At 57.1% G+C, this 20,335-nt stretch overlaps 1 protein-coding gene across 1 annotated transcript in view; it reads left to right on the top strand.

Moving 5' to 3' along the window:
* Window positions 1–20,335, top strand: part of SLIT1 (slit guidance ligand 1) — a 159,793-nt gene that overhangs the window by 105,276 nt on the left and 34,182 nt on the right. The window contains exons 6-21 of the mRNA XM_056120767.1: window positions 404–475; window positions 910–981; window positions 1,162–1,325; window positions 1,978–2,125; window positions 2,455–2,526; window positions 2,941–3,012; window positions 5,491–5,562; window positions 6,064–6,207; window positions 13,874–14,037; window positions 14,536–14,559; window positions 14,655–14,799; window positions 15,509–15,583; window positions 15,752–15,895; window positions 17,401–17,544; window positions 17,768–17,934; window positions 19,884–20,016. Of these exons, the coding sequence (XP_055976742.1) occupies window positions 404–475; window positions 910–981; window positions 1,162–1,325; window positions 1,978–2,125; window positions 2,455–2,526; window positions 2,941–3,012; window positions 5,491–5,562; window positions 6,064–6,207; window positions 13,874–14,037; window positions 14,536–14,559; window positions 14,655–14,799; window positions 15,509–15,583; window positions 15,752–15,895; window positions 17,401–17,544; window positions 17,768–17,934; window positions 19,884–20,016 (1,812 nt within the window). The remainder of the gene's footprint in view (window positions 1–403; window positions 476–909; window positions 982–1,161; window positions 1,326–1,977; window positions 2,126–2,454; window positions 2,527–2,940; window positions 3,013–5,490; window positions 5,563–6,063; window positions 6,208–13,873; window positions 14,038–14,535; window positions 14,560–14,654; window positions 14,800–15,508; window positions 15,584–15,751; window positions 15,896–17,400; window positions 17,545–17,767; window positions 17,935–19,883; window positions 20,017–20,335) is intronic.

Here is a 20,335-nt window from a genome sequence, read left to right as displayed (position 1 = left end):
CTCCAGCCCGAATATTTACTATTTGATGCCACCTTCACCTGACCAAGCAAGTGATGGTGGTCAGGTCTCTCTGTCTCTCTCTCTGTCTCTCTCACTCTCTCTGTCTCTGCCTCTCACTCTTTCTCTCTCTCTCTCTCTCTGGATTTGGCTTGGTTTGGTCTTGTTTGGGGGTCACACCCAGCAGTACTAGGTGGCACCTTCCAGCCCTGTGCTCAGGAGTTATTCCTGGTGGTGCTCGGGGGGCCACGTGGTGCTGGAGACAGAGCTCAGGGCTCCTGCACGCACCCCAGCCCTTTGAGCTGTCTCTTCTCCCCCTGTTGTTGAACCCGGAGGAGGGCTTGCTGCACACGCTGGTGCCCGGGCTCTGCTGGGTGTGTCCATCTGTCCCTGCTTTGCCCCACAGACAACTGGACAAGAACCACATCAGCTGCATCGAGGAAGGTGCCTTCAGGGCTCTGCGCGGGCTGGAGGTGCTGTAAGTCCCAGCCTGGGTGGGGGCGTGAAGACCCCCATGTGCACACCGGCGGGGACAGCACAAAGACCCACAACTGGACTGGGTTCTGGGCCAGGACAGAGGCAGGCTCTGCTCTCTGCCCCCTGGGGATGGGGGTGTACTCACTCAGGGCCACACCAGGGACCATGGGGTTTCCTCTGACAACTGAGGCCGGATGTCCTCCTTCCCTCTGAGCCCCCACCCTGTTCCTGGCTCTCAGGCACCATGTCCCTGTCCCACTGCCTCAGAGCCTCGGGGACAGCCGACTCCTGACCTCTGCCCAGCCCCTCGCTTGGGGGCGGCGGGGACTGTGGCCGGCGGGGACTGTGGTCGGGGGCGGGAGTGTCTGTCCCCATCCAGAGCAGCTTGACCCTCTTGCTGCCGGGCTGACCCCTGACAACTGCAACCCCGTGCAGGACCCTGAACAACAACAACATCACGTCCATCCCTGTGTCCAGCTTCAACCACATGCCCAAGCTGCGCACCTTGTGAGTCAGCGGCCAGCGGGCGGGTGGGTCTCGGCGGGGACCTCCAGCACCTTCTCTGTTTGTGAGGAACTGTGTGGTCTGGGGGGGCTGTGGCTGGCGTGACCAATGCTCAGTCACCCCCAGGCCAGAGCGCAGCTCCCCAGGGCTCTGAGCACCTGTCTCCCCCCCAACCTCCCCCAGCCGCCTGCACTCCAACCACCTGTTCTGTGACTGCCACCTGGCCTGGCTCTCCCAGTGGCTGCGACAGCGCCCCAGCATCGGGCTCTTCACGCAGTGCTCGGGGCCTGCCGCCCTGCGTGGCCTCAATGTGGCCGAGGTCCAGAAGAGTGAGTTTAGCTGCTCAGGTGGGTGTGGCCCCCGCCGACCCCTGCGCTCCCCTCCTCGACCCGGTGCTCCTGTTCTGACCTTGTCTGTCACTTTTCCATGCCCGTCACCTCCTTCCCCTACCCATGGCCTCCTGCCCTCGTCCATCGCCTCCTTTCTCCATCACCTCCCGCCCTTATCTGTCACCCCTTCCTCCACCCGTGTGTGAGCTCCTGTCCTTGTCCACTGTCTCCTCCCCTTCTCATTACCTCTTTACTCCACTTACCACTGTCCGTATCCATCATCTCCTTTCTCCGCCCATGACCCTCGTTCTTATCCATCACCTCCTCTCCCTTCCCTGGCACATCACCTCCTTTCCCTACCCTTTACCTCCTGACCTTATACATCGCCTCCTTCCTTTCATCATCACCTCTTTTCCCTACCCATGGCCTGGACCCTTATCCATCACCTCCTTCACCTTCTCATCCCCTCCTTTCCCTCCCCATGGCCCCCTGTCCTTCTCCGTCATCTCCTTTCCTCACCCAACACCTCCCGTCCTTATCCATCCTCCACCTTTTGGACCACCCGCCATCTCCCAGTCCCCTGCTCCCTTCCCCCACCTCCGTTTCATCTGTGTCCAGGGAGGGAGGCGTTGCCCAGACACCCTGAGGTCAGGGCCCCTTGCTCCCGCAGGCCAGGGCGAGGCGGGCCGCCCGCCGTCCTGCACCCTGTCGTCCGGCTCCTGCCCGGCCATGTGCACCTGCAGCAGCGGCATCGTGGACTGCCGAGGGAAGGGCCTCACCGCCATCCCCGCCAACCTGCCCGAGACCATGACAGAGATGTGAGTGCGGGCAGAGGCCATGCTGGTGCTGGGCTGTGGGACATGGGTCGCCTCTGCCCGACCTGAGCAACTCTTGGGGGGGAGGGGGGAGGGATGCCCAGCGGTCTCCTGTCCAGCCCTGCTCAGGTCCATTTCCTCGTCCCAACTTTATCTGTGGGGGGGTCCCTCCAGCCCTAGGAGTCTGGGGTGACAGAATTGAGGTCCCAGTCACTCTGCTCCCCGGCCCGGCCAGTCCACAGGAGGGAGCAGGGGATGGAGGGGCTCGGAGCCCAGCTGGCGCAGCCAACAGAGGCCAGTCACCCCGTGACCTGCCTCTCATCTCTCCGCAGCCGCCTGGAGCTCAACGGGATCAAGTCCATCCCGCCTGGAGCCTTCTCTCCCTACAGGAAGCTGCGGCGGATGTGAGTGACTCCCTGGAGGGGGCGCCGGGCCCAGCAAGGCTGAGACTTCCTGCCCTGCTCCCCACAGTTTGGCAGGGCTGAGCCGAAGCATCCTTATAAGCGACACTGAGCCGACTCCGGCACGTGGCCAGAGCTGACCATCATCCACCCATTTCTCTCTGTGCACCATGGGGGAGCCACTGTGGGGCCCCAAGGAGGATGGAGGGGGCCAGTGGGTAGGAGTGGGGCAGCCTTACACATGCACCACCCTGCAGGGGAGGTGGCATTCTCCGAGAGGTCGAAGTAGACCTTTGCTGCCCTGACTCTTGTCGTCCCGTGGTCTCTGGGAAGGAGGGATGGAGAGAGGGAGGGAGGATGGTCCGGGCCCGTGGCTGTGGAGAGCTGCATCCACACTCTCTTCCTCTCCCCCTGCAGAGACCTGAGCAACAACCAGATTGCAGAGATGGCGCCTGACGCCTTCCAGGGCCTCCGCTCCCTGAACTCGCTGTGAGTTGGGGTCTGGGGCCCCACAGTGGGCGGTGGGGGAGGAGCCCCGGGAATATGCCTCAGGGGGCCTTCATGGGCCTCCCCCCCCAGGGGGTTTACCGAGCATTCCTGATTTGGGACTGCACCCACAGTCCCTGTTAGTCCCGCCCCCATGCCCCTACAATCTTTTCTTCCTTCCTTCTTTCTTTCTTTCTTTCTTTCTTTCTTTCTTTCTTTCTTTCTTTCTTTCTTGGGGTTCATACCCGGCAATGCTCAGGACTTACTCCTGACTCTGTGCTCAGAAATTACCACTGGCAGTGCTTGGGGGACCATATGGGATGCCGGGAATCGAATCAGGGTTGGTTGCATGCAAGGCAACCTCCCCCCCCTCACCGTTGTACTATCGCTTTACCCCCACCCCCACTGCCACCTTATCCAGGTCAGCCACAAGGCAGGAACCTTCAGCTCCACCTGTGGCCCCAGCCACCCCCAGTATTCTTCATCCCAAGTGTGCTCTGACAGCGAGGTGTCATGGGCGCCGAGCAGCCAGGATTTCCTCCTGCCCCAGCCCTGTAATTCCCTTTTCTCCTGGGTTTACAGCAGGGTCTGACTGTCAACAGAACCTACGGCATCCAAAATCCATCTCGAAAGTGCTGTTCACTCTCTCTTCTCCCCAGAATCCTGGCCCACGCCTGGCCCCTCCTGCCTGGGGTCCCATGACACTTTGTCTCTAGAAAGTGCCCACAGGGGGCCCTGGCGCTGGGGGAGCTCCGGTTGGCAGGGACTGTTTGCTCCTCCTTTTCTGTTTGTGTTTGGGCCACACCCGGCAGTGCTCAGGGCTTACTCCTGAGGGCTCTGCACTCAGGGGTCATGCCTGGTAGGGCTTGGGGCACCAAATGGGGTGCCAGGGATTGAACCCAGGTTGGACGCATTCAAGGCCAGTGCCCTGCTCACTGTGCTATTGCTCCAGCCCTGTTTGCTGCTCTTAGGAATGGGTATTTGCGCCTGCTTTGTAGCTCAGGACTCATGGTAGATTCGGGAAAATGAACCAGAGTAGAAGTCCCCTTGGGGTGTGCAGGAGGGCTGCCAGCTCTGTGCCCAGGGGAGTAGAATCATGGAGTAGAGTCCAAAGCAGTGAGTGGAACCACTTTGAAGGGCACCCCTTGAGCTCCACGCCTGGCCACTCTCATTGACTGGGGAGGTGAGATCCTGGAGGTGGCTGGCCAGAGTGCCAGTCTCTTTTCTCTGAGACGTGACCAAAGCGTCCCCTAAATTAGAACAGGCAGTAACTGATCCAAGTTGTAGCCACCACCCCGTCCACCCAATCCCCACCATCGGGGAACTTTTGTGCAGAGGCCAGTAGGTCTCAGTGACCGTCGCCCGCCTGGCTGGCCCTGGCCCTGCCCGTCTCTGCCGTGTCCCCTCCTCTCCGCTCTCCCCCCAGCATGCGGAGGGATCTTTCCAAGTGCAAAAGGGCTCGACTCCTGGAGAGTTCCTGGGCTCCGTTGGTCTCTGCTCACAAACCTCTTCAGCTCTCCGCCGGCCGCCCACATCCCTCTGCCGGCCCTTTGCTCCCACCTCGCCCTCCTCCAGGAATGATCTGGAAGCCTGTCTGAGAAGGTGGCACACACAGCTCTTACTCAGTCGGAGTGCTTGCGGGGGTGGTCTTGGGGATGGAATGCACCCCTCCCCAGACCTCCGGCCTGCCCTGCCCTCTCCCACGCACCCCTTCCCGCCGGCATGTCTTTTGTTGAGTTTTGATGTCTGCTCTGCTTTCTGACCACACGTGGGGGTGTGCTCAATGCGGAATGCACTCGAAAGTTACAAGAGTGCAAAGAGAAGAACCCCGTGGACAGGCTGGTCTGCTGCTGGCCTGTGCTGTGTTCACAGGAAGGACAGGCACAAGGCACCAGGGCTGTCCAATGTGCCCGGATGTGCCCGGCTCTCCAGCGTTCGAGATTTTCCTCAGACAAGATCTTCATTTTTCCCATTTGTGGACAGTCTCTCGCTGTGCCCAAGACCAAGTTGTCCCCTTTCAGACCCTTTGCAGGACGCTGTGGGGGGAATCTGCGAGCAGGGCAGTGTGTGTCTCTGTGTGTGTGGTTTGGGGGTGTCACTCTTTTTGTTGTTTTGGGGGCCACATCCAGCAATGCTCAGGGGTTACTCCTGGCTTTGCACTCCGGAATGACTTCTGGTGGTGCTCAGGAAGCTATATGGGATGCTGGGGATCGAACCTGGGTCCGCCACATCCAGGGCAAGTGCCCTCCCTACTGTAGCGACTCTCCAGCCCTTGCGGGGGGCCACCATTGCACTGGTGATCTGGCCTCTGTGGCCCCACCCTGGGCCAGGAAGGTCCCCTTTTCCCTAGTCTGCATTACTGCCACCTGCTGGCAGCCAGTGCAACAGCAGCCCCTTGGCAATAAGGAAGGACCCAGAACTGGGGGTGCTCCCTGTGGACTTCCATCTATTCATTCTTCCTTTCTGGCACCTTCTCTCCAGGGTCCTATACGGAAACAAGATCACAGACCTGCCCCGGGGTGTGTTTGGAGGCCTGTACACCTTACAGCTCCTGTAAGTCCCCTTGAGGGCTTCCTGGGTGGAGTTGGGGGGGGGGGGAACCCTCCAGTGTCCCAGACCAGCTCTGGGAGTGTCTTTGGGGTGTGGGGCTCCCTTGAGCACAGTGGAGCGGGCAGGGTTGTATAGAGACTGGAGTGGTTGGGGCCGGGCAGGCGGGTGGCAGGAAGCCTGAGCCCCCAAGGCTCCTGAGGACCTGTGGAATGCTGGGGACAGCATCGTCTCCCTCAAGGGGACGCCCCAGCTCAGCCCAGCCTCTGGCCAGGCCCCACGAGTCATAGAACCTAGAAACTCCTTTTTAGCAGCCCAAGATCCCAACAGAACTCTGGGGAGGAGGAGGAGCCCAGGAAATGCCCTCTGAGGATGGAGGTTGGCCACCCAGCTCTCTGCTATGCCCCCTCCATCCTGCCTCAGAGGTGCCTGGGGACCCTGAGAAGTCTCGGTCTGTGTCCTTGTCCCACCCCCACCCCTCATCATCTGCCCTTGCTCTGCCCACAGGCTTTTAAATGCCAACAAGATCAACTGCATCCGGCCTGATGCCTTCCAGGACCTGCAGAACCTCTCTCTGCTCTCCCTGTACGACAACAAGATCCAGAGTCTGGCCAAGGGCACCTTTACCTCCCTGAGGGCCATCCAGACCCTGTGAGTGCCCCCTGCCCTCTCCCTTCTACCCCCTCTTCCCTGCCTGCAGGGCACAGAAGTGGCCTCCAGTGCGGGCAGCTGACAGAGGAAAGTTTTGACTCTGGCTCAGAACAGCTGGGGTTCAACGAGTTGTCTTCTACTCCCTGGAGCTCAGTTGGCTCACCCATTCCGCAGGGCGGTTATAATGTCGGGGGCCTGGGGGGGATGGGGTGCGGAGCTTAGCTCATTGCAAGTTCTTTGTGCATGCTAGTTTGTGGTGACCATAGCAGCAGTGACAGCAGTGCGGTGACTTCCAGCTCCGAGGTTAGACTTCTAAGACAGTGGTTCCCTTCTCAGGAACTCAAGCATTTTGTTTCTCTGGTACTATGTAGCCTGAGAGTGCATCTTGCAATGAGGTTGTCTTAAGTCAGATGAGATACAGTAACAGGTGATAAGTGGTATAAATTCATTGTTGCATGGTATAAATCAGAAGGAAGAGAGTAAGAACTATACAAATTCGTGTTAATGTTTCATTTTAGAAAATTGCAGGCAATTAAAGGAGCATAGTGTCCCTCCCACTGTCAATCCTGTTCTCCTCTTTACCCTTCTATGGCTCCAAACCTTTAAAAAAATTTTTTTTAAAGATTTTTATTCAGTCACAGCTGGAGCGATAGCACAGCGGTAGGGCATTTGCTTTGCGTGCAGTCAGCCCGGCCGAGCCGGGTTCGATTCCTCCGCCCCTCTCGGAGAGCCCGGCAAGCTACCGAGAGTATCTCGCCTGCACGGCAAAGCCTGGCAGCTACCCATGACACATCCGATATGCCAAACACAGTAACAACAAGTCTCAAAATGGAGACGTTACTGGGCCCGCTCGAGCAAATCGATGAACAATGGGAGGACAGGGACAGTGACAGTATTCAGTCACCATTTGATAGCTCATTACAAAGCTGTTCATAATTGGGTTTAATCTTACAGTGTCCCAACACCCATCCCTCCCACAGTGTGCACCTCCCAACATCCAAACCTTTTCTGAAGTAAATCCCAACTTTATCTATCCCTAAAACACAGATCTCCTCCTCCTTTTTGACTTCGTCCTTGTCTTCCTCCTCCTCCTCCCTCCACTTTTGCCTCCTATTTCTCTCCTTTTCTCCTCCTTTTCCTTCTCCCCTTTCTCTCCTCGTTTCTTTTGCTTTTTTTTTCTTTTTTTTTTGCCAAACCAACTGGTGTTGAGGGTATGGCGGGTGCCTGAGAGAACCCCACTGTGCTGTCTCTCCAGCCACCAGCCCTTATTTTTTTCTAATGGGAACATACCCAGGTGCGCCTGGGGGGGGCGGGGCTTGCAGTGTTTGGGTTCTGCAAGGCTATTATATATCCAAATGTCTGAAAGTGAATTCTCTAATATCATAATAATCCAATGTCCAGATTTGTAGCACGTAGCACAGTCCTCCTGTTGTTCATCGATTTGCTCGAGCGAGCGGGGACCAGTAATGTCTCCATTGTGAGACTTGTTGGTACTATTTTTGACATATCAAATGTGCCACAGGGAACTTGCCAGGCTCTGCCGTGTGGGCAGGATACTCTCGATAGCTTGCCAGGCTCTCCGAGAGGGGCAGAGGAATCGAACCTGGGTCAGCCGTGTGCAAGGAAAATGCCCTATCCGCTGTGCTATCACCCCAGTCCAGACTTGTAAGTGATATATATATATTTTTTTATTTTTTTTTTTTTGCTTTTTGGGTCACAACCAGCGATACTCAGGGGTTACTCCTGGCTTTGCACTCAGGAGCGACTCCTTGGCGGTGTTTGGGAGACCATATGGGATATCAGGATTGAACTTGGGTCAGCTGCATGCAAGGCAAATGCCCTAGCCAGTAAATATTGCTTGGGCCCATATTATACTTTTTATGCAATAATTTGAACAAAATAGTAAAATACCTTGTTTGAATCAGGAATTTAGATAAGGCTTTTGGCTGGTCTTGGTTATAACTGACCTCGTCCTTTTCCTCTGTCCCCGGCACTGTGTGGTGGCCCCTGATCATGCGGGTCTTGGGCTGGCCCAGGTGTTTTTTTGGCAAGATACTGATGTCGGTGGGCCCCACAGGTGACTTATGTGAAGCGGGAAGGAGAAAGACAGTCACTTTCTCCCCACCCTCCTCTGCCACTCGGGACCCAGGGTTGCTGGGTTCTTGTCTCGCCTCGCAGAAAGGAATTTCAGGAGTAGACAAGCAGTGAAGTAAATAGATTTTATTTGGAGGATTTTTAGGTATGGAGGGAGGGAGAGGGAGTGAGAGAGTAAAGTTAGACACGAAAGCATGAAAGTACACATCTCAAGAGGGGAGATGCGGGCGACACACGTGCTCGAGAACCACATGTGCTCGGCCACATGGGTGCAAGCAGCACATGGGCTCAGGCAGCATATGTGCGCGCTTCCTTTGTTCAAGGTGGCCTTTATAGGGTTTCTCCAACCTGCCCCCACGTGGGGCTTCTTCCCAGGTAAAAGTCCGTTGCTAAGGAGGTTACCAGGGAGGATGGGAGTGGTGATGGTCTTCTTTGAAATTCCTTTCCTGGCCTTTTGTTCCTAGAGGAGCTTCTTTGGGTCTGTTGCTGGAGCCAGGTGAGGGTCTTATCAAGCCTTAGTTCCTGTTTTCCTATTTTCTGCAGGGCTGGCTTTTGTCGTTGCCTCGGGAGGGGGCCCTCCCTGCCTACCTGCCTACATCAATACCATCCTGGGTAGATTGTATTGCCCCTATAGAGAATCCTGATTTTTCTTGGGGGGGGAGGGGGACATGTCTCCTTGTATGATTGATGCAAATGTGGATCTGTGCTGGGCCTGGGCTTTCACCAGAGATCTCGAAATGGTGACATCTTCACCCTTGCCTTCCTCCTTCAGCGACTGCTCCACGGTGGCTGTGCCAGCCTTGTCTGCCAGCTGCCCAGCCCAGCAGCCTCTCATCTCTCTGCTTAAAGGGACACACGTCCATGGTCTCTGTTCCACCTCTTTGTGTCTGAGCCTGTGGCCAGCCTTGGGATGTGTGCCGGGCGGGCATTTATTATTAATGTCCTCCTGGTCTCGAGGCTCACGGCCATCCCTGCCACTGAGCCTGCAGTGGGCGGTGCTGTGGGTCAGCTGCTGTCCACACGGAGAGTGCCCACAGCAGTGGGAAGCAGGTCCCTGGAGGGCTGCCCGTCAGCGGGGATGTCAGCCAGGAAGACAAACTCATTAAAGCCCACACAGGCCTCCCGCCCAGCTCCTGCCCGCGTGCTCTCTTAGAGCCGGAGAGGGAAGGATGGAGGCCAGCCGGGAGACTTGCCAAGTCCGTGAAGTGAGGTTACAGGGGGACTCTGGTAAGGTGGGTTCTTCCACGTGGCCATCAGAGAGAAGCACCCCAGGGAGATTTAAAGTCACACACACACACACACACACACACACTCACACACTGGAATGTGTTGGAGGTGGGTGGAGGGACCACGGGTCTCGTGGGAAAGGTGGTCAGGGCAGAAGGAGAGTGAAGGGAATGAAGGGCAGCTGCTCCAGGTATGTGACCCCGTGACCGTCCCTGCAGTGAGGTTCCAGAGAAGCCTGCCCCCCCCCCCCCCACCCAGGGGAGCAGATGTTGGGACAGACAGGTGTCCCATGGCGGAGATAGCACAGTAGGTAGGGGGTTTCCCTTGCACGTGGCCAATCGAACCTAGAGGTTCAATCCCCAGCATCCCAAATGGTCCCCTGAGCACCACCAGGAGTAATTCTTGAGTGCATACCCAGAAATAACCCCTGAGCATCACCGGGTATAACCCAAAAAGCCAAATAAAATAAAGAGTAGTTACACCCTAACAACTACAATACAGGACAGTGCGAGCAGCTGTGTGTGTTCCCAAGCCCACTCAGTTCCACTCAGTACTGAGCGACAGACTTCTGAGCTCTGTGTGTATTCGTTATCCTTACACTTGCAGCGACCTCAGGGACAGGTTCTGTCACCCCTGACTTGACTTATAAAGAAAATGGCAAAGAGATAGGGGCCAGAGTATCTCCCCACCATCACTAAGAAATTAGCTTCCCCTTCTGTTGTACCTTTTTTGTCAGAATAGGCCTCATTAAGGAGGCAGAACTGAACGTGCAGAAACTATTACATGATAACTCGATTACTGTTTGGATCAGGAATAAAAAAATGCAAATCTAAGGTGTAATCAGATTATTTTTTTTTTGCAGCCTCAGAATAGTTAGACCTCTTGAGTGATTCTTTTTTTTTTTAGACCAGAACATATTTAAATTCACAAAATCCTGCTTGATTGCCCATAGCGACAGGGCCTGTGACTGAGTGCTTTGTGTTATTGTATTGATTTTTTTTTTTTTGCTGAGTTTTTCTTTTTCTTTATTTGATGGTGTGGGGGTGGAGGGAGATGGACTGTTAGCTATTTCTGGTTCTGAGCTCAGGAGCGACCCCTCGTGGTGATCAGGGAACCATCTGAGGTGCCTGGGGTCCAAACCAGCATGGGCAGGATGCAAAAGGAACACCTTAACCCCTGTACTATCTCTCTGGCCTCCTGCAGCTTTTCTTGACCCAAAAGATCAAGAAAAAAAATTTTTTTTTCTTGGTCAGAGGAACACATTCAACCCTGTGTTCAAGGATCATGCAGGAGTTGATCGTGGGTCACCCAAATGTAAGGCCTTAACCTTTGTACTATCTCCAGCCCTGAGAGTAAAGGTAAAGGTAAAGGCCCTCCCGTTGATTGTCGATTTGCTCGAGCGGGCCCAGTAACGTCTCCATTGGAGACTTTGTTGTTACTGTATTTGGCATATCAAATACTCTCGGTAGCTTGCCGGGCTCTCCGAGAGGGGCGGAGGAATCGAACTCGGGTCGGCCATGTTGGCCGCTTGTAAAGCGAACGCCCTACCCGCTGTGCTATCGCTCCAGCCCTGAGAGTAAGAAAGTTTTTTTGGTTTTGTTTTTGTCTGTGGTTTTTTTTTTAATTTTTAAAATTTTTGTGAATAGCCATGAGATATAGTTGCAGACTTAAAACATTTTTGTGATTATGTTTTAATTGGGCTGGAGCGATAGCACAGCAGGTAGGGCGTTTGCCTTGCATGTGGCTGACGACCTGGATTCAATTCCTCCATCCCTCTCGGGGAGCCCAGTAAGCTACTGAGAGTATCCCGCCCACACGGCAGAGCCTAGCAAGTTCCCCGTGGCATATTCGATATGCCAAAAACAGTACCAACAAGTCTCACAATGGAGACGTTACTGGTACCCACTTGAGCAATGAACAATGGGAGGACAGTGCTACAGTGTTATGTTTCAATCAAACAATGTTTGAGTACTCATCCCTTCACCAGTGCCCATTTTCCGTCACCAATGTTCCCAGTATCCCTCCCGACACCCCCACTTCTTCCCTCCCCCTGCCTCTGTGACAGACACGTTTCCTTGAGAGTAAGAAAGTTTTAACAGCCTTAATGAGGAATAACTATATACCATAAAGCCCACTTGTTCTAAATATGCAATTCAATGATTTTCACTAAATTCATAGTTGCTCAACTATCCTCACAATCCAATCGTCAGATTATTTCCTATCCCTCGCCCTAATTTTTATCCCCATCAATGCTGTTTCTCTAGCTCAGTCACCGAAAGATCCGTCAGCTTACTTCCTGTCTCTACAGCATTGCCTTTTCTGGACATAAAAAAATGGGAGCGTGTGATGTGTCCTATTTTGTGGCGATGTTTGTTTTGGTGCCAGGGCCACGGTTCATCCCCACCGCCGCAAATGTCAGTACTCAGTTCTCCTTTATCGTCACATTTCCCACATTCCATTTATCCATCCCAGCAGCCGCGCCCCCGGACCCTGCCTGTGTGGGGGCCACTGTGAAGAAACGCTGCTATGAATATTCACGTACGAATCTGTGGGGACACATGTTCACATGTTTCTTGGAATTTCTGGATCATACAGGAAATTTATGATTCACTTTTTCAAGAAACCGTCTGTTCTCCAAGGTGGTTGCATCTTACGCATTCAGCAGCAATGTCCCAGCCAGCACCGGTTTTTTCTCACCAGGGCTGACTCTGACTGTCATGCCTCTTTCTGATCTGGGTCATCCTGCTGGGCATGAAGCGGTCCCTCACTGTAGGTGCTGAGTATTGACCGCCCCCGTTATTCATTGTTGTTCCTAATTGCATGTCATAGAAAGCGGCTGGGGATCGCTTCCTCCCGTGGCTTTTCGTTAAGAGAAATAGCCAAGGACAAACAGCAGAGCCATATGGTTCTGGGAGGGGTGTGCCTTAACCTCAATCGCTCTTTGGGGACAGACTTTTCCCCCCTTCTCCTAAGCATCCCCCCTCCCCAGTTCCATGCCCTTTGCAACTGTTAAAAATTCCAATCTGTGTCGAACACTTAAGTTCATAGAGAAGCCGCTTGCCTCTGTGGGTGGCTCAAGTCTTATTGGTGGGTCTGACACAAATAGCCCGTTCTTTGAAAAAGGATGCTTTCTACCCCACCGCCCTCGGACATTTTAATATGTTGCCTAAGCCGCATAATTGAATTGATTTTAAACAACTTTCTACCAAGATTGCAATAAAGGGAAGCAATTTGTTCCAGCAGACGCCAGGCTCCGAGGCACAGACAGCTGTGACCGGGCGGCTGGTCCCCGGATCCGCTGTGTTTCCAGGGAGTCCCCAGCTCTGCCCTGGGGAGTTGAGCCAACACACGCTTTTCAGTGTAAATGGACAGTTTAAACCAGGAAACGAACACCCAGCTGGATGCAGAAGGAGGGGGGGTCCGGAGGAGCCAGAACTCAGGGCGGGGAAAGTGGGGAGGGGAGGGGAGGGCGGAACTGAGAAGGTGCTGTGGAGGGCGCCACCACCCTCCACAAGGTGCCACCTTGACTCCACAAGGCTGTGGGCCTCCTCTTGGCAAGCTCTGCTGCTCTGCGCACACGTGGGGCTGGGTGGGGCCAGCCTCAGGGCCCTACTCCGTGCCCCGTTCCCAGGAGGAGGTGGACCGTGGAGTCCGCCCGGCTGCACAACAGGCAGGCCAGGAGTGGGCCTCTCTTCTCTGACCACGTGGGGGTGCAGGGCAGGCCCTGCCCGGACCCCGCTGGGCAAGCGGGAGGCTGGCTTGGCTCAGGTGCGGCTGCTTTGCGCCCGTGGAGGGGCAGGAGGTCGAGGTCGGGAAAGCCGGCCACAGGGCCGCTCACCCTGACTCGGGTATCCTCTGCGCCCTCCCCGCCTCGTCCTGCTGGTCAGGAAAGCAGCCTGGCAGGAGGGTGAGGGGCCTCCCCAGGAATAGCTTACCTTTCGCAGTGTCCCGGGCTCATAGCCAGCCTGAGACCTGGGGAACAGCCCCTCTGGCCAGGACTGCGGACCCTACACGGACCCCATCCCTGCCACTCTGACCAAAGGCGGTGGGAGAGAGGGACCTGGGTGCCGAGGGGTGGGGGGGGAAATCCCAGTTTGTGGCCTGTCTGGTTGCCCCACCTGAGCGCCGGGCCAGGGTACCTGACCCGACCTTCAGGTGGCTCTGGTCCCCATTCCTGTTTGTGACAGGCTTCAGCCAGAGCAAGGGAGCACGGAGGCCTGGCGGGACCCCGGGTGGCCCCGGTCCCCACATGCCCAGCAAGCTGCCAGGCCCCCAGGGGTGGGCAGGCTGGTCGGCCCTCCCTGGGCCTCTAATCCCACCTCTCCCCGCCACCCCACCCCGCTAGGCACCTGGCCCAGAACCCCTTCATCTGTGACTGCAACCTGAAGTGGCTGGCCGACTTCCTGCGCACCAACCCCGTGGAGACGAGCGGGGCACGTTGTGCCAGCCCACGACGCCTGGCCAACAAGCGCATCGGGCAGATCAAGAGCAAGAAGTTCCGTTGCTCAGGTAGCGGCCGTCCGCGCCCCTCTGCGGGTGGCCACGGGGGCCTGTGACGCCGTTGCAGGGGTGCGCCCCCCTAGACTGGGGCCTGGGTGGGTTTCAGTCCTGCCCTGGTGGAGACTAGGGGACCCGCGAGGACGGGGGTACACCTGGATCGTCCAGGCTCCATCTGCTGCCAGGCCAGCCCCTTCCCCCCAACCCGGGCTCTAGCTCCAGGCAGACGGCAGGGGAGCGGCGGTGCGAGTCACTCCTGAGCACCCCATTGCGCCTTTGCAGGGAGAACCCCAGGGTTTGGGGGAGGCGTGAGTGCTGTGCCCTATGGTGGGGGTCTTCTGCACACGGGCAAGGGTCCAGACCTAGGGCCCTGCCTCATCCCTGGGTGCCTTCAGTGGGGCGGGGCATTTCTTCCGAGGTGGGGCCCACCCTGGCTGACCCTCCCCCCCGACACACACGCGCGCACACATACACACATGTTCATCATGGTATTTCTGCTTCTCTCCCCAGCCAAAGAACAGTACTTCATCCCAGGTAGGACTGTGCGGGCTGGGGGGTGACCTGCGGGGCCTGGTGGGAGGGCAAGGTCCGGGGGTCCTGGCGCAGCCTCAGTGCCCCCTCTCCCGCAGGCACCGAGGATTACCAGCTCAACAGCGAGTGCAGCAGCGACGTGGTCTGTCCCCACAAGTGCCGCTGCGAGAACAGCGTGGCTGAGTGCTCCGGCCTGAGGCTGACCAAGATCCCAGAGCGCGTCCCCCAGGCCACGGCCGAGCTGTGAGCGCCCGCTCTTCCCTGCCACAGCCAATGCACGCCCCGCCCCCAGCCACTGCATGCCCCTCTCCCCGCCACTGCAGGGCCCCTTGCCCCATTCAGTGCACACCCCGCCCCCCACCACTGCACTCCCCTCCCTCAGCCACTGCACGCCCCTCCCCTGGCAGGGCCTCTCTCCAGGCTCTCCCCTGGGTCAGCACGGTGGGGCGGGGTGGGGGGGGCGGTGTCCAGCCACGGGGGAACGCCGTTCACAGTTGGGATCTCTGGTGCCACTCCCACGGGGCCAGTGACTCGGGCGAGGCCTGAGGATGTGGTCAGTGCCATCGGGGGGCACCTGCGCTGTGAGCAGCGGGGCCAGGGTCAGACAGGCCAGCTCGTGCAAAGAACCCCCGTTCCTCTCTTCCTAAAAGTGTTCGTCTGTGTGTGGCACGTGGGCCTGGAGACCCCACACAGCCATTCTGTGGGCAGATAAAGTTCATGGCATCCTTCAGCGAACACAGTCCCTCTCCCGGCTCCCAGCGCTGGACCTGCCTTTCTTTGCAATAGGGCCCAGATTCCCCAGCCTGAGCTGCTCTTCTGGGAGTCCTTTAGTTTGAGTCCAGAATATGCCAGGATATTCTTAGCAGATACTTCCATTCTGCCCTTCATGAGTGCCAACTCTCTCTCTCTCTCTCTCTCTCTCTCTCTCCCCCCCCCCCCCCCCCGCATACAGACGATTAAACAACAATGAGATTTCCATCCTGGAGGCCACTGGGATGTTTAAAAAACTAACACATTTAAAGAAAATGTGAGTCACGGTCAGGGACTCAGGCTTGGGATGGAGAAGGATAGTACTAGGGTCCTGGGGGGAGGGGGGTGGGAGGGGCAGGGCAGGGCCCCTGGGCAGGGGAGTTGGGGGTGGGTGCTAGCAGGGGGGTCCTGAGTTCCCTCGCCCTCCTCCCACCTCCTCTGCCAGCAACCTGAGCAACAACAAGCTGTCAGAAATCGAGGACGGAGCCTTCGAGGGCGCGGCATCCGTGAGCGAGCTGCACCTGACCTCCAACCAGCTGGAGTCCATCCGGAGCGGCATGTTCCGGGGCCTGGACGGTCTGAGGACGCTGTGAGTGTGGGGTGTCCGCCCGAGTGTGGCTGTGTACATTAAGGGGGCAGGGGAGAGAACGGGGGGGGGGGGCTGATAGATGGAGGGGCGGACGGCTAACCCACCTGTACTTCCTTGTTCCCTGGATTGTGGGACTCATGGCTAGTGACGGGGAGAGGAGGCTGTCCTTCCCAGAGGCCCCCCTCATTGCCCCGTGGCTAGACTTGCTGGGGTCCTGCTTATCAATACCGTGAAGGTGACCAGTGCTCCTGTGAGGGTCGGGCAAAGCGGGGTGCCGTTCTCGGCTGTGAGGAGGGGATCGAGCTAGGCTGAGCAGGTGGTCTGGGTTGTATTGGCTCCTGCAGGTCACAGCCAAGAATTGAAAGATGATTCAATGGACATTGTGGGCACTTTGGGGTGGAGACCTAAAACCCCAGGCGTGGACACAGAGTGTGGTCCGGGTGTCTGTGGGGTCCAGGAAGGGTGGGCAGGAAGCCACTCAGGAAGGAACAGTCTGGAGGGTGCACCCGGAGGAGCACCCACTCTCCCCGTTAGTTCGAAAGCCAAACGTGGTCACGCTCGAGAGGGGAAGGCTTTACTGCAGCCAGAGTGCAGCATGGGCAGGAACCCACTCGGCTTCACCTCCTGACCCTTTGTTTTAAGGGAACACTGATGCTCGTGGTGGGAGGGACTTGAAACTTTTGGGCTTCTTGAGAAACGGGGTGACGGGAGGTCAGGACAGCTGGGCTGGGGATGTCAGGACACAGCTGCTGACAGTAGGTTTTCTGCGTGTTTCCCTCTGAACCGGAACTTGGAATAGGTCTTAGACTCCAAGTTGGTTTGTAGGTAAAAGGTGAGCAGGAGCAAGTAGGGGCAGGATTTTTGGAGCCAGTTTCTGCTTTTTGTTCCTGCCTACAAAAAATAGTGGTCGGGGCCAGAAAGAGCTCAATGGGCTGAGCATATGCTTGCAAGCACGAGGCCTGGAATTGACCCCTGATACCTGATAGTCCCCTGAGCACAACTGGGAGTGACTGGGAGTGAGCACTGAGCCGGGAGTTTCCCTGGGAGGACCCCCAGGACAAAAACAAACAAAATCCATCAGAAATAGTTGCAGGGGGCTGGAGTGATAGTACAGTGGATAGGGCGTTTGCCTTGCAGTCGGCCGACCCGGGTTGGATCCCCAGCATCTCGAATGGTCCACCTGTGCACTGCCAGGAGTAATTGCTGAGTACAGAACCAGAAGTACTGAGCACTGCCAAGTGTGACTGAAGAAAAAAAAAAGGAATAGTTGCAGGAACAGATCCTGCTAACACGGTGGTGAGCCATGGCATTTTATTGATCCCATGTGCTTCGTGCCAGGGAGCACAGTGCCTTAGAGTCATGGCTCTGAGGGGCACCCCGGGGGCCAGAATCCTGGTGCTGTGGCACCCTTTGAGTAGGTTCTGTGGCTCCAGGAGGGACTCTGTGGCCAGGGCAGGGGTGGCTGAAACCCAGGGCACCTTGGCTCTCCCTGCCCCTGTGTGTAGGATGCTGAGGACCAACCGCATCAGCTGCATCCACAACGACAGCTTCACGGGCCTGCGCAACGTGCGGCTCCTCTCGCTCTACGACAACCAGATTGCCACCATCGCCCCGGGCGCCTTCGACACCCTGCAGGCCCTGTCCACGCTGTGAGTGCCTCCCCGGGGGCAGGAGTCAGGGATCACTAACAGGCTCACTCCCAGTACCTGGGGCCCCGAGGGTGGTGGAAAGCAGGGTCCCCAAGAGGGAAAGTCCCCTCCGGTGCTGGAGGTCGGCTTTGCTGGAGAATGCTGTGGTCTGGGAGAGAGGCTGTGGGGGCCGGAGAGGCTCAGCCGGTAGTGTCTCCTGGGCCACACCCCGTGCCTCTTGCAGAAACCTCCTGGCCAACCCTTTCAACTGCGACTGCCAGCTGGCCTGGCTGGGGGACTGGCTGCGCAAGAGGAAGATCGTGACCGGGAACCCGCGGTGCCAGAACCCCGACTTCCTGCGGCAGATCCCCCTGCAGGACGTGGCCTTCCCCGACTTTAGGTGTGAGGAAGGTAACTTGTGGCCCCCAGGGCGGTGGCAGGGGAGAGGGCGAGGGCCAGCACCGGCAGGTGCAGAGCGGGAGGCAGTACCCCAAGGTGGAGGGTTCCTGCGGAGGGGAGGGGTGAGGTACAGAGAGACCCCCATGGGTGCCCACACCCCTGCCTGGCATGCCGGTGGGAGCTGTGGTGGTAGGTGTGGCCCCGAGGACGGCGGGAACTGTGGGCGAGAGAAGGAGCTCGGAGAGCCTGCTCTGTCCCCAGAGAGACTGAGGTCGCCCTCGCCCTTCAGGGGGCCTTCCCAGGAATGCTCCTAAGAGAACTGCCTCCTAGAAGAGTTGTGTGAGGGGACCCTGGTGTGGCTCAGAGACCCCTGTTCTTGGGCTCTTCGCATAAAGAGAAATTGACCCTAGGCCAAGGGAGAGAGTCAGGCAGTGCTTACTGAAGCTTCTGTCCAGACCCAGGGCAGGCAGCACGGGATGACGGCGTGGAACGGAGGCTGGAGAGACTTTAAAAAACTAAGATGGGAAAGGTGTGATGCCTAGGCATGTGTGTGAGTATGGATGTGTCTGTGTGTGTATATGTGTTTGTGTGTGAGTGTGTGTTTGTGTGTATGTGTGTATGTGTGTGTGTTTGTGTGTATGTGTGTTTGTGTGTGTGTATGTATGCTTGTGTGTGTTTGTGTGTATGTGCGTGTTTATATGTGTGAGTGTGTGTTGTTTTTGTGCATGTGAGTGTGTGTTTGTATGTGTGTTTGTGTTTGTACATGTGAGTGTGTGTTGTTTTTGTGCATGCATGAGTGTGTGTATGTGTGAGTGCGGGTATGTTTTGTGTGTGTTTGTGTGCATGTGTCTGTGTGTGTGCTTGGGTGTGTGTTTGGGTACATGTGTGTATGTGTTTGTGTGTTTGTGTATGTGAGTGTGTGTTTGTGTGCATGCACGTGTTTGTGTGTGTGAGTGTGTGTGTGTGTGTGTGTGTGTGTGTGTGTGTGTGGATAGAGGAGCTTGCAGGCTCTGAGCAGAGCAAACTTCCACATGGGCCGCATGTCTTATGAGCACGGGGAGTCTCCAGTGGGGAAGATTTTTAGATGAAAGCAAGCGGGGAGTCAGCATCGTGGCCCCAGCTGGTTCAGGCCCTTGTGGGGGACGGTCTCTGCCTTCCTGCCAGCCTCGGGGGCCGCTGTGCTGAGTCCCCCCGTGTCGTGCTGTGCAGCTCCTCTCCCCGTCCCTGCATCAAGGACAGCACAGGACGTGGAGGGTGGGCAGCCAGCTCGGACGTGGTCCCGTGGCCTTTGCAGCGCAGGCTTCACCTCTTCCCTTAGTCCCCATCTTTACACTGGGCTCCCACACCCAGCATTGCTGATTCAGTTCCTCCGACACGGGCTTCACCGTTGCCCCTTCCTCACACCCAGCGCTGTCATCCCTCCTTGACCCCTTTGGGAAAGCACACGGGGGATATCATCGAGCTCATTAGTGGATGAACGATGACCGAGTTCATTATTATTGGTTAATTAAATTGCGATTATTGAGCTGTTACCGCCTGAGTAGGTGACCCGGGCGTGGGGGAGGAGCTGGGGTTGTCTCTGTCAGCCGGAGCCGAGGCTGCCTTGCTCCCCACTAGCCTTCTGCCTGAGGCCAACGGCTGGATCCCTGCAGCCTCAGTAACAGGCACGTCACCCCTTCTCGCATCCACTCAGCCGACCAGTTTGGCGCCAGGAACTGCTCTGAATGAACAGAGAAGGAAGTTGCAGTCAGGGTGCTGTCCTGCTGGGGCCCCAGGGACACCCCTACCCCCGGGAAAGAGGCCGTGCTCAATAAAATACCTGGGACAACGAGGTCTGAGCTGAGGGAGCTCGCCAAAATGAGTTTTCATTCAAAGGGGCAGAGAGCAGAGACGGGGGAGGGCCGGGGGCGTGTGAAGGAGGGCGTCTGAGACTCGAAGCCTTCCCGCCTTTTCTTCCCCAGGCCAGGAGGAAGTGGGCTGCCTTCCCCGGCCTCAGTGCCCCCAGGAATGTGCCTGTCTGGACACTGTGGTCCGATGCAGCAACAAGCACCTCCAGGCCCTGCCCAAGGGCATCCCCAAGAACGTCACAGAGCTGTGAGTAGCCAGTGGGGGTGGGGCTGGGCAGGGACTCTGGCTCCCAGAGAGATCTGAATTTCTAGGGACAGGGAGGCAGTTCACCTTGTCGATGCAGGAGACCCGAAGGTGCGACCCCTGCACCACCCAGTTCCCGAGCACTGCCAGGTGTGGCCCCGAGCCCAAACGCAGTGAGCTGGGCCTCTCGGGTGCGTGGAGCAGGGCTGGTGTTGACATGTAAGCTGTGACTCAGCTGCTTTCTGGTCTTTGTGGGGAAACAGAGCAGCAGGGCGTGAGCTCTGGGCTGGGGGCGCAACAACGTTCCAGCTCGCGTGGTTGG

This window comes from Sorex fumeus, unplaced genomic scaffold (assembly GCF_029834395.1).
Source record: "Sorex fumeus unplaced genomic scaffold, SorFum_2.1 ptg000043l, whole genome shotgun sequence".
NCBI lineage: Eukaryota > Metazoa > Chordata > Mammalia > Eulipotyphla > Soricidae > Sorex > Sorex fumeus.
This window is presented reverse-complemented; position numbering and strand designations above follow the sequence as displayed.